This window comes from Lepeophtheirus salmonis, chromosome 3 (genome assembly GCF_016086655.4).
Source record: "Lepeophtheirus salmonis chromosome 3, UVic_Lsal_1.4, whole genome shotgun sequence".
NCBI lineage: Eukaryota > Metazoa > Arthropoda > Copepoda > Siphonostomatoida > Caligidae > Lepeophtheirus > Lepeophtheirus salmonis.
In genome coordinates, this window is record NC_052133.2 from 23,249,319 (window position 1) to 23,262,434 (window position 13,116).

A 13,116-nucleotide genomic window follows, 5' to 3' on the forward strand; every position below is an offset into this window, starting at 1 on the left:
GGTACTTAAATAGATACACTTACATTCAGCATAAAAAATCAAAACAAGATTTCGCAAACTCTATGAAACTGCACCTCCAGGGGCAAGTAGGTTTCTCAGTTAGAACATTCGTAGATTTGAACTCCTACAATTAACTACCATTAAGGAAGTGTAGTCCCTTTTGCTACACATTTATAAACTTCTTTAGCTTGCATAACTTGAAAATTGTAACTCATCCTTGGGGCATATTGTTTCTTTTCAAAATCCCGTACTGAGTTGTTTTCAAGGAATACTCTCACGCACCGAGTATTAAGCTGTGGTAGGTAAGTATATCCAATAAAATAAAATGAGAGGACAAACTCAATCACTGTTAATTTGTAAATATTATAAATAAACGTGAATTAAATAGTACATGTGTCTAATTTCAAACGTTATTCAGACTTGAATAATTAATAGAATGGAAATAAATAAGCTTTATGTACACATAGCAAGGGGGGTTGTAGCCCCCACCCCATAGCATTAAGAAAATTTTGCTTTTTACTAGAAAATTTAATATTTGAATTTTTTTTGGAAAAAAATATAATAATAATCCTGTAGGCGCACCTGCATAGTGAGTAAAAGTTACATAGTGAATATGTAAATTATTAAAACAAATTCTATTTCAAATCTAAGTCAATCCGCAATATCGATATTGAACCTTATAAATATTAATTTCACGACTTCCAATCTTAATTTTCCCCCTATATTGTTAGTATATGACCTGACCAGCTTATTAACTAGTAGTAAATTGTACATACACATGATCTATTTCTCATTTATATATGTTGAGTACAAGTTGTACCTTATACAAGAAAATTGTACAAGTTGCAACCAGAAGATGATATAATCATGATGTAATGAGTATAATGTAATAATTAAATATTCCATGGATTATCCATGTATTAATCGGCTGATGTTTGACTATTTTAATAATTAATGTCTCAAATATAAGTATTTTGGGGTACATTATGAAGTTAAATTGCCTAAAGTTATATTACTCATAAATAAATTATGACCATGTAATTTTAATAGATCAAAATAAAATGATAGTATCAAATTATAGTTGGGTATTAGAATGAACAATGTTTTAATTAAATAATACATTTTAAAAAGAACAAATTGCAAATTGTACAATGTGATAATACAAGATGCAACTCGTACACAACATTTATATTTGTATATAACCACTTGTAAAAACATGATTTTTTTTGTAGATGTCGTTCTCAAAACTTTTGAAAGCTGTTTTTGACAAAAAAAATAATAAATAAATCTGCTGTTATAAAAAGGGTGTCTATAGATAGGTGCGCCCAATAGGGCCGTATAGCGTCTGCATAATCATTATCCATTTTTGAATAAGAAGGAACAATTTTCAATGTATAACTTTTATAGAACACCTAAGTTTATCCGTAGTAATGCACCATTTAATTAATTGCATAGTGAAACAATTATACACGACATCTTATGTGTAGTACATCAAAACTTATTTTTTCAAAAAGTTTATTGTACTTTGTTAAAAAAATTACTTTTTAATATAACTACCTAATTTCACCTAGAAAATAAATACAAAAACATTAATCCAATTTTTATTCCGAAATATTTCTCATTGAAACTTTAACATCATTTGTAAAAAATCTAGTACTACACTTTCAATTTTATAAATACTTCTCAAATTTTGAATTTTAGTCAACTTATTACTGCTTAAACTTTTTTTTTTTTTGGAGCCGATAAAATAATGGAAAATTAGACATGAAATATCGATTTCTTCAAAAAAGTCCTAATAAATTTTCTTGAAACTTTTTAAATCGTTAAATATTGAGATACTTTTTTTTAAACAGCTTTCTAAAGTTTTGGGAATAACTTCGACAAAAAAATCATAGTTTTACAAGCGTAAAAATATATTACATGAGCTACAATTATGAATATATCAACCATGAATATGGTAAATTTTTGATCGTACTTTATCTATTTTATTTCCTTTGGTTTATAAATATAAGTTATATAGATTCATGGTTGCGAACATAAGTCTAGATAGTTGTTCATGAAAACAGAGTGTATGTATTGTTAAAACTTTAAATGGTAGAACGTTACCTATACAATAATTATTATATTTTGATAATAAGTTAAAAGGAGATACATTAAAACTACGAATTCGTCTTGAAAAATAAAACTATGTCTCTCTTTAAGAGTTTTTTCACAGGATATTCGTCATACCACTTTGGCATAACAAACAGTTTGTGTGTCATTAACTCTTTGCCAAAGGAATTATGGACGTTCTTGTTTCAAACTTAGGAAAGACAAGTCCAAACTTGGACTCAATTCCAGAAAATATAGGAACAGCTACTCTATAACCTCCTATATGATCAGGATTTGAAGATTGAACAATATCTGCCTTCCCAGCCGTAACTTCCGCCTCACTACCAGTAGGTCTCCTGTAAAAATATATTTATCATATATTAGTTAATTGATCAGATGTATATGTCAATATATATTATAAGAACACTTACGTTCCACCAAAGTTAACATAGAACATTCTTTGAAGAATTTCGTACGTGAGTAGAGTGACACCAAATTGAGGAGATGATCGACACATCCGTGCAATTGCTCCTTTCCATAAAGCTCTTCCTCCTTCCTCTGCGTATATTTTTTTGAATGCGTCAGTCAGTCCATTGTAAGAGGTTTGCCCTGCACGAGCTGCAACTTGCAGTCTTGTTTTGATTACATCAGCAGGAGTTACAAGAGTTGCAGCAGGGACTCCAGAAATAGCACCAGCGATAAGAAGAGACAAAGGAGAGTTGTAGCCATTATCATCAGCAAATTTGGGTTTCAAATGAGCATAGGCAGGAAAAAATATTGCGGAAAAAGGAACATCGCGAAGTAAACATGCTCTAGATCCCTATCATAAAACCACATAAAAATCTGATAAAGTTCCTTTTATTTTACCTTGTAAAGTCCAAAAAAACCGAGGTCTTTCACAACTGACCAAGCAGACACTTTAGTACTTGATGCAATTTCACCAGCAACTTGCAATCTAATTTTGACTATTTCTAAGGGATTAGTGAACATTACTTGAGATGCACCAGCCTAATTAAGGAAATAATTAATATTTATTTTAAAGTATAGTATGGATTGTTTAATCAGAATAATATTTGTAAGTACAACAAAGTCTTGATGAATTATATTATATACAGGATATAAATGACATGCAGTAAGTAAAGACAATTATGAAAGTATTAGGAAACATAGATAACTTACACATCCTCCAGCAAATACCTCTGAAGCAACGTTAAGTTTTCCATTATTAAGAGATTTTGCTTTGTCGCGAACTAAGTCATTTACCTAATTTGTTAATGTAAGCCCCATAAATCAAAATAATGAAAATAATTATTAGTATCTAATTACAAAAAAGAAAGACACACATTGAAAACAGTAAGATGTTAGTTCAACCAAATGACAGATAGTGAGAAATGAAGAATACATATAATCTCAAAAAGCTTTAGTTGTAATCAAATCATTAACGTTTCTTAAACTTACTGAACCACCAGCCAATACTTCTCCCCAAAGAGGGATTCTAGATTGATCATCCGTAAGCTTATCTCGAACAAAATCATTAACCTATCCAAAAATCAAGCTCACGTTAAACTAATTTTTACCAAATAGGAATTGAACTTTTCAAATTTAGGTTGAACATATTTTTTAAATATTCTGTATAAACGCAGTTTACCGTAAGCTTAATGGCTTTTTCAGGAGCTACGCCCATGAGTTGGGGGAGGAGGCCTCTATACAACCCAAATATACCTTCATGCCGAATAACTTTTTTGAAACAATCATAACTGTTGCGATACATTAACTCTCCAATATAAGAACCAGTTCTTTGGTTTTGCATTCTTGTCTTCACAAGATCAATAGGATAAACTGTAGTAGCTCCAATTGCTCCAGCAATAGAACCAAGTCCAAATCGATACATACATTCTAAAATTTGGATAAAAATACCACGATCTTCGGGTTTCTAAAAGTAAAGCCATCATAAATAAACTTAAATAAATACATTTCTAATAAAATCAGAAATTACCGACACCGCATGTAATTCCGTCAATCGCTTTGTAATTTGCTTCATGTATTGCTCAGGCGAAATTGATTGTAAGTCAGAGTACATAATGCGTCTAATAATAAAAATGAGTCAATTCTAGGATGATCTTCACAAAAAAAAAAATATATATATAGTTATTATTACCCTGTGTTGTGAAGTAAATCACAAAGCTTGAACAAAATGTCAATTTCCAGTGGAGTAATTTGAGACATCATTTGTGCTGAGTGCATAAATTCCTCTGAAATAAATAAACATAAATTTATGAAACAAATGTAATTATTAATCAAACTATGAATACCTTTAGATACCTCAGTGACTCTTGAACCACTAGTGGCATTCAAATAAACCTTCTTAATGAGTTCAATATTAGAGAGCAGTGAAATAAAAGCCACGAAGAAAGGATATGAGACCTTACCAGACTCGCCTGCAAACAGATGCCCCACTCCTAGAAGATTATTTTTGACCTATTTTTTCAAATTAAACAGTATAGAAAAAATAATCTGAGACTCCTATAATTTAACGAAGCAAAAGCATACACAACTAAAGAAACTCACGAAATGAATCCTCAAAACCTACCGTATCAGTAAGTAAATGACTTTTAATGTCAACCATAATATCTTTAAAATCTGCTGATGATATGAAACCAGTTCCTTTTGCATCTTTACACTTAAATGCAACTGTTGCATATTCCTCATGAAAATCATGAAGAAATTGGGAGAATTCAGTATATGTAATAGCTCTTTTTCCGTCCTTTCCGAAATACAGTTTAATAAATTCAGATTCCAGTGTGAAGGGGATTTTCTTGTGAAGAGTTGTTTGACGTATTACTTCGCAGAACTCAACTAAAATAATTGTAATAATATAATACTTTACCTATTTTATGTAGTTAAGTAATATTTCATGATTAAACATGGGTATAAAAACTATGCTGAAGTAAAACTTCCCTACCATAAGAAACAGTTCCATTCCCATTGGTATCGAAAAGTTGGAAAGCCGTTCGATAAAGAGCATCGGGCACACAAAGACTCGACTCAAATGATGAAAATTCTTCAAAAGATATCAATCTAAGATATTTTAATTATATTAAGGCCATACGTACGATCATATTAATTTTTTCTAACATACCCATCTTTACTCGTATCTAGGATACCACAAAGAAGTCGTGCACTATTTTTATTGAAATTTTCAACAGGAAGGAGATCCAGAAAGTTCACCAGGAAATCCTTATCCGTCATATAAGCCTCTCCATCTACTTTTCCTGTGGAGTATTTCTCGAAAATGACCTTTAAATGATTTTGATCAGCTCGTTTTAAATAACCAGCTTGCTGAAAATGTAAATATGAGAATATCGTTATTATGTTAGTGTTATTAGGAAAAAATAAGATAAACATGATCAAGGACTGTTATTTTACCACATTTAGATAGTAAAAAAAGTCATATAAAAGATAAAAGAGTGTCTTAACGCTGAGGTCAAATTTAAATGTTGTAAATATTCCTTAAAAAGTTTCACATCTACATATTTATGAACCAATGTATAACTCTACTGAATTTGTAACCAATCTTAAAAGACTGAATTAAAAGATAAATTCCTGTACTCAAATCTACTGATTTGAATTCTAAGACTTGAGATTTTGACATATGCTTTCTTAAAGGATCATATATATGCATTAAGTTTCAAAGTCATTTAGTGTCTTAATACGATAAAAAATAATCATTCATGACTCTTGAAAGACCTTTTTCGCAACAAAAAAAGAAGAAAATTAAAAGCATAGATGTAGTTCTATATATTTAATTTGCTAGTTAGGAACCTACAGATTGGCATAATTTATGACATACTTTTTTGCAATCATTCTGCGCCATTATTTTTGTATAAACCAATATTGTATTGATATTGGGTATTGTTGGATATTAAAAAAAATAATACGGTGTTTAATTTGATAAAGATTGATAAATTAAAAAACAAAAAAACATGGAGCTGAAATGAAATAACTAATAGTATTCTTCAATGTCAGAGTAAATGCATTTTAGGCCTTGCTTTCTTTAACTTTCGCAATTCAATAATAACAGGAGCTTCCATTTTTAAAAAAAAGGGAGAAGCAAAATTTATAATGAAAATAATAATTGTCAAAATCAAAAAAAAATCCTTTGGATATGAAAAAAAATTATGTCCAATTTTCCCTCCTCTTAGCACTCACCTCATCATTTAATTTATTTATGAGTCCTCCAGCCAATAATTGATCCATTTCTTAACCGTGTATCTTCGCCCTTTTTTCTCTCTCTCTTTCTCTAGATTTTCTTCAAGATTAATAATTCAACCTTAAAAAATATAATATTAATATAGTAATCAAATGTCAACAAATACAAACACCAAACAATAAAATATTATATGTGTAAATTGTCAAAGGATAACTAATAATAACATGGAACTTTTGGAGCTGCAAGCTGAACGAACCTGGGAAAAGAAAATAGCACAATATTTAAAATAAAAGAGAATAGGACTAAAATATAATGAAAGTTTTTTTAAAGTTATAGCAGCAATTGCCCGGGCGAGTGTCCGCTAGAGGGCTTTTTTCAATTTATCCTGGCATCAGGTGTCTTTTCCTCACAAGATTCTTTCTTTTGTACATATATTCGTTGTAGTTTGTACATGTCTTATATATAATATAGTACTTCGTAACTAATAATTTGTGATGAATTTAATTATATTATTCAAATGTTGTACATCACTTTAATCTGTTAATTATTCGTAAAATATATGGGTCAAGAGACCTTTTGATACACAAAATCCTAAATGATCAATTAAAAAGGTTTTTATATGGAAAAAATAGATAAAAAATATCATGAACTCTAATTATTAAATATATATTTAAAATGCATGAGTTTAAATCTTTGTACGTACGTAGTAGAAAAATAATCGAAAGTGACTCTTTTCTTAAGTAAATAGCAATTAACATATAAAATTATGGTTATTTTATGGAGAATCGAACTCAATTAAATACTAAATTGTGTAAATATTTTTAAGTTTTGATATTATCTCCCTTTTAGAAGGAAGGGTTGAGAGATACATTCAAAAATATTTGTGGGATCCCGTGGAATTTATTATTATAAATAACATGTTACATGACGTATTTATTATGCTTATGAAAGTTATATGAATGTACATGCACTGCAAATTCCAGAGTGAGCTAGCAGCAGCCGAAGAATAGTAGTAAAGCCCTCCACTCTCTTTTTTTACTCTAATAACTATCATATTTAATTCATGTCTCTTGAGTCTTACATGAGACATTGATCAGTGATCACTGATCAGTTCATATTTTTCAATGTTAAGAGTGCGCTGTTGCTCACCCGTTGTTTATTTGCTACAATATATTACATTATTTATAAATATTATTAAATAATAAGTATTTTATTAGTCACAATAAAATACAATCTATTTATTTTCTGTGATTGTGAAAAAGTTAATTCATTAACCAAGTTGTATGGACAATAGCTCTTTGTGGTTATTAAAAGGAAAAAAGCTTTTGCAAGGGCTTTATGACGCAGAAAATAGGCCTAAAAAATAGGACTGAATTATAATATATTTTGTATAGTGTATCACTTTTTGAGAATTCATTGATTAGGAAACTACTAGAGTAGTCATATTTTTCCGAATGGGTAAGTTGAATTATTAACTCTTTGTTATTCTAATTTTTTTAACAGACGTATGTACTTTGATCTACTAATGACTATTAATGTATTTAAATGTATAATCAATAATGTATTGATCCGAGTTAAGAAATCGAGGCCACGAAGTTATACCAAATGATTGATATTAATTAATCATTGTTATATTATATAAGCTAAAAAGTTATTTGATAGACTTTGTTAACCCTCATAAGCTTACACATTCTTATGTTTGAAAACACAAATACCATGTCAAGTGACTAACATTTTGTAGTCATATTCATAACTATAATAATATTATATGTGTGTCATATGACTTAGCATTTCAAAAGTAAGACATTTTTCCATTCTTTGACAGCCTCAGAATACTTCAATTTCATAGATGCAATTTCTAACTCAGCAATGGTTGTCCAAAGGATATCCACGGTCAGATTAGTCCCATTACTTTCCCCATTTACTAAGATAAGAAATTCATCTTTGGGTTGGTTGATAATTTTTTGAAAACTGTGAAGTGCACAAAGTAAAATATTTGCGTTCAATATTAATAGTTTTTAAAGAGTAATCAATAGAACGGGCTATTTTTCTTAAGTTTTTATTATAAATTACACAATGAATGACAATAAAATGCAGTCGCTTGACCAGAGGATGAAAAATTTCTACCTCTTTCAACTTATAAAATATACTTTTTGCACAGGTGTCTTCTAATTGACTACTATAATTAAGAAGATGACACAGCCAATGAGCGAGCCTTTGAGTTTGGACTTATTTGATACTCCAATGATAGGTACGTTACTTTAAATTATTATTTATTTTAATGCTATTAATTTATCTAGGGAATTTCGTCATCTATTTTTAAATGATATTGATGATATACCTGTATATACACATACTTTTATTAGCCTAAATGGGGAAAAAAATATGTAGGCATTTTAAAATATTTATTTGAGAGGTAGCAGCTACATATAATTTTATAAGCGCACTCAAAACCTGTTGCAGGCGAAAATGGAACCTATTTTTCATTATTGCACCATTATTTTCCAGAAGTGTCTTCTACTTGTTCTACTCCAACGATTACAGACAACAGTCTTCTCTTTATTCCTCCTCAAGACGTGCCCAGCATTTATGCTAAGCAAAAACGTTCAAACTCTGCTCTGGAGAGTGGTATGCTGACCTATAAAATGACGGCAATCCCACGGGGATATGCCATGATCATTAACATCAACTCATACGATAATGATGTTTTAGAGGAGCGCAAAGGATCATCTAAGGACGTGGAAAATTTGTCTGATCTTTTTGAACATTTGAAGTTTATCACTAAGATTGTTGAAAATCCTACTCGAAAGGAGTTCATGCGTGAAGTAAGGTCATTTGCAGAAGATTCAGATCATGAAAAAATTGATATGATGGCATTAGCTGTTCTTTCTCATGGGAGAAATGGAATGATTATAACTCATGAAGGAGCCAAGGTATATATTACTTAAAGTCTATTATTATTTGAACAAAGTATACATGTCTAAAATTTGATTATTTCGTTCCAGGTTGATACCGAGTGGATTTATTCACAGTTTAATAATCAAAAATGTCCCCTACTTAAAGGGAAACCCAAGTTTTTTATCATTCAAGCTTGTAGGGGGGATGAAACCGACAAAGCTATTCTCCAGGGTCAAAAAAATAGATTGGAAAGTTTCTCACCAGCCAGTAGGAAAAGGAGGCCTCCTACAAGTGTGGACACTGATACTCAATATGCAGGCTCATCTAGTTATATAGAAGACCTTGGTAGAGCACGCCCCACATGGGAAGATATAGTCATCGCTTATTCAACTATTCCGGGTAGGTTCTTTAATTAATTAATTATTTTTATAAGATTTAATTGTTTATGTTTAAATTTTTAATTTAAATGTTTTATCTTTTAAAGGCTATGTATCTATTCGGGATAGAGAATCTGGAACATGGTTCATACAATCACTTTGCCAAACATTCTTTCAACATGCTCACGAAAATAATTTGATTGATTTACTCATGAAGACGTCAGAGGTCTTGAGTCGTTATTCGAACGAGAAAAATGAAAAACAAACCTGCAATATTGAACTTCGACACATGTATAAACGCCTCTATTTCAATGCTGATATTAGCGTTACCTCACTACCTAATCAAAGGATTGCAGGCATACTCAATAGGAGCTTATCTACTCCTCCAGCTAGCCCAGCAGTTCACTCAAACCTCATTGATGAAGACTGAATTTATGCATATTTTTGCATGAATGCAAGTATTTGGCTTGGAATTGTTAATATTTGTTCATTGTCTTCCCTTATATTAATAAAACCCTAACTAATTACGTATGTATTAAAGATATCCCCTTCAATTCAAATATTCGAGACACCTCATCTGTTACCATTATTTTAGACTTTTATCCATGAGAACGAATTGGTTTTAGATTCCTCTTATGAATGGATAATAAGACAATTAATTTCATTTGCCTATTAATATAAAGCTCCCTCACCCTGGCGTAATATATCTCTTTCTAAAAGTTTAGTAACTGCACCAAAAGTATTGAAATCCCACGTTCAAAAAAACTTTTTGAAGCAAGATTTTTAAAATAATCCAAAAGCCATTTATAAAAATAAAGAAAGAAAACAGTCATCAATTCTTTTTTTTTTATGTGTAACTGGCCCTATTTTATGCAGTTTAGTTACCCTTGTTCTAAGTTTTGTAATTTTTTTTTTTAGTATAATTTTGATAAAAGTATAGGCTCATTCTGATCAAATGTGTTTTATTATTTTATATAGATACTGAATGTTTTTTTGTTTTTTTTAAAATAGAAATTCCATTGTCATTATTTTTATATGTCTTAAATAGATATTTATTTTGTATTAGAAGAGTTTATTTTATATATTGTGTATATTTCGATTGGAATATTTATTTGTATGGACAGTGAAATTTAGTGATAGCTTAATTCCCCATTGCCATATTAGAATTAGAATACCCACACACCATATGTATGTATTAGAGAAGGAACAGTGAGGTTGGGAATTATTTATCTTTATTTCCTTTCGATCAAATCAATGGCCTATGGACATTGTTTACTTATTACTTAGTAGTTTATTTGCATTCACAAGGATGGAATTAGAAAGAATTTATTACAACTTAGTACATCTGCGCCATCTTGCGGATGTTTATGGTTTTTAGCTTTTCTTGCCCTATAGGGACTCTTAAATGTACAATAATGGCAACTAGGGCGTCCTCTATCAAATCAAAACCTGACAGGATCTCAAATTGTAAACACTAAGAACAAGTGAGAAATTTCTGTCAAAAAATTCCAATTACTCCATGGGATCATTTTCTTTTGATGTATAAGCTTTGTTTTGAGATTTGATTTTTTACATTTCTTATTGTTTTAAGTCATAATTATAGTTAAAAATTATGAGGTTTTGTTGCTATACTATCGCTTCGTATCAGCTCATAAGACGTGCCTGACGTTAAACAGTCCGTACGAAATGAGAAAAATCCAAGCTCAGAGCAAAGTTTATATCATAGGAAAATAATAACACGGAGTTATTTGACTTTTTCAATAGAAATTCGACTTCTTTATAGTGTTTAAAGTTTGGAATCCTATTAGGTTTTGACAAGAAAGGGAGCACCCTAGTGGTTATTTGTGTACATCAAACAGTCCCTATTGTAATCACTCCTACAGTACATGCGACATAGGGATATTCTGATTGTTTTTTGTTTTTTTTTTGATCAATTTATTTTGAAAAAATAATGATTGAGAGATTGATTTCTGATCATATTTATTCATTTTACAAACTAAATTAATTTCAGTCAAATCTGAAGAAAAGTTTCGTTTTGTGGCAATATTTTTCGGAAAATATAAAAACTTCTTTGAAAAAAATACATTTTTAATTTGGCTTAATAATTGATTCATAATTGATTAAAAACAATTATATTTATTCTTAAGTAGTAGTTTGATGTAAAGTAAACGCAATGGGATAGTATTTTTCAACCTTTAGTACTCAACTTAACTGATATTTAGCCAATCTTTCCTACTGTGGCTCTATTTTTCAATTAATAATGAGTTATTTATAGCTTAACGAGAGTCAATTTGTAATTCAACTAATCAATTAGTGAGTTCAGAGTGTATTTTGACCTTTTATCTATATAAAAAGGATTTTAAATGCTAGAAGTATCTTATCTGTAGTTTTTTTTTGTTTTTTTTTTACTACAGTATACTAGGGGTCAGTTTTTGAGAGTCGAAAGTTGTATCTTGAGATCCCGAGGATAAAGCTCATTGTTTTTTTTTATTATTGTTCTTCTCCTCCTTGGGATGGTGTTTACATTATAATTTATATTTCATATACACGTAATTATATAACTGTCCGTATTTGATTATAAAGAAATAATCGGAACTTTAAAAATTTCTTCTAAACCTCTCGATAATAATATCTGATGAAAATATCAGGAAATCATCGAGGATTGATAGAAGAGGTTACTCAAATATCCGCAAGGAAAATAACAACATTCATAGATGCAGCAGTTTGTTTGAAACTGAATAATAACCATAAATGGGAGACTTTTGTGTTCACAATGGAAATGCAAAAGATTTGTGCTCTAAAGGAGAAAATGTTAAACACATTGATATTTACGATACATCAATTAAATATAGTTTTAATGAGCATGAAATTGCGGTTGATTATCCTAGATTTAGCCTAAGTCAAGCTTGTTTTTTACTAGATTCCGTGTAGACGTTATGGATCGAATTGATGACTTGAAAAAACAAAAGGAGATGAAAATAAAAAATACAGATAGTTCATTAGAGGAGGAAAATAAAAAATACAGATAGTTCATTAGAGGAGGTCACTTTTAAAGTATAAGGATTTGATATTGTTAATTGTAATAAAAAGAAAATATTGATTTTGATGCTTATCAATACTTTCAAAAGAGTAAATGAGGCAAATATGGCTAAATGGGTGAAGCAATTTGGTGAAGTTATAGACCCCCAAAAAAAAAAAAAAAAAAAATAATAAATAAACAATGGTAATGCGGTGGGAAAATATAAGAGTTATAAGTAAATTTGGTGAGACGGTGACTGCATAGGGAAATTATAACCGATCCTTCGTTTATACCCCAAATTTTACCTGTTCAAGGAAGTTTAATTAATGTGAAGTTTTCTGGAGTGAAACTTCGATGCCAAAGATGTTTTAATTTTGTAAACAATAAACATTATTGCATGGAAATTCAATTTTAAAGAGTTGAATATGAAGGGGCACTCAAAAAAGGCAATGCAAAAACGTTTTCCATTAAGAGTACAAATTGAAGAGAATATGGATACCCAATTGATAGAATACAAAACT

At 29.9% G+C, this 13,116-nt stretch overlaps 2 protein-coding genes across 8 annotated transcripts; one reads left to right on the plus strand and one right to left on the minus strand.

Moving 5' to 3' along the window:
- Positions 1 to 1,962: 1,962 nt before the first annotated feature.
- Positions 1,963 to 6,664, minus strand: aralar1 (calcium-binding mitochondrial carrier protein aralar1). 7 transcript variants are annotated; one of them, XM_071887189.1, is made up of 13 exons: positions 6,558 to 6,664; positions 6,301 to 6,421; positions 5,231 to 5,430; positions 5,054 to 5,169; positions 4,682 to 4,947; positions 4,404 to 4,569; positions 4,250 to 4,343; positions 4,088 to 4,178; positions 3,740 to 4,024; positions 3,550 to 3,630; positions 2,959 to 3,099; positions 2,523 to 2,911; positions 1,963 to 2,447 (listed from the first exon to the last, which is right to left on the minus strand). In XM_071887189.1, the coding sequence occupies exons 2-13, from the start codon at positions 6,346 to 6,348 to the stop codon at positions 2,261 to 2,263; spliced, it is 2,064 nt and encodes a 687-aa protein (XP_071743290.1). In that variant the 5' UTR covers positions 6,349 to 6,421; positions 6,558 to 6,664; the 3' UTR covers positions 1,963 to 2,260. The 7 variants fall into 7 exon arrangements, with proteins under 7 accessions (XP_071743290.1, XP_040564693.1, XP_071743291.1 ...); XM_040708759.2 differs by lacking the exon at positions 3,550 to 3,630 and adding an exon at positions 3,271 to 3,354 and having other exon boundaries at positions 6,558 to 6,657; XM_071887190.1 differs by having other exon boundaries at positions 6,526 to 6,605.
- A 606-nt stretch (positions 6,665 to 7,270) lies between these two features.
- LOC121114714 (caspase-3) lies at positions 7,271 to 10,638 on the plus strand. Its single transcript, XM_040708761.2, has 5 exons — positions 7,271 to 7,759; positions 8,463 to 8,552; positions 8,810 to 9,234; positions 9,307 to 9,598; positions 9,684 to 10,638. Exons 2-5 carry the CDS (start codon positions 8,495 to 8,497, stop codon positions 10,004 to 10,006), a joined length of 1,098 nt encoding a protein of 365 aa, XP_040564695.1. The 5' UTR covers positions 7,271 to 7,759; positions 8,463 to 8,494; the 3' UTR covers positions 10,007 to 10,638.
- Positions 10,639 to 13,116: the final 2,478 nt, after the last annotated feature.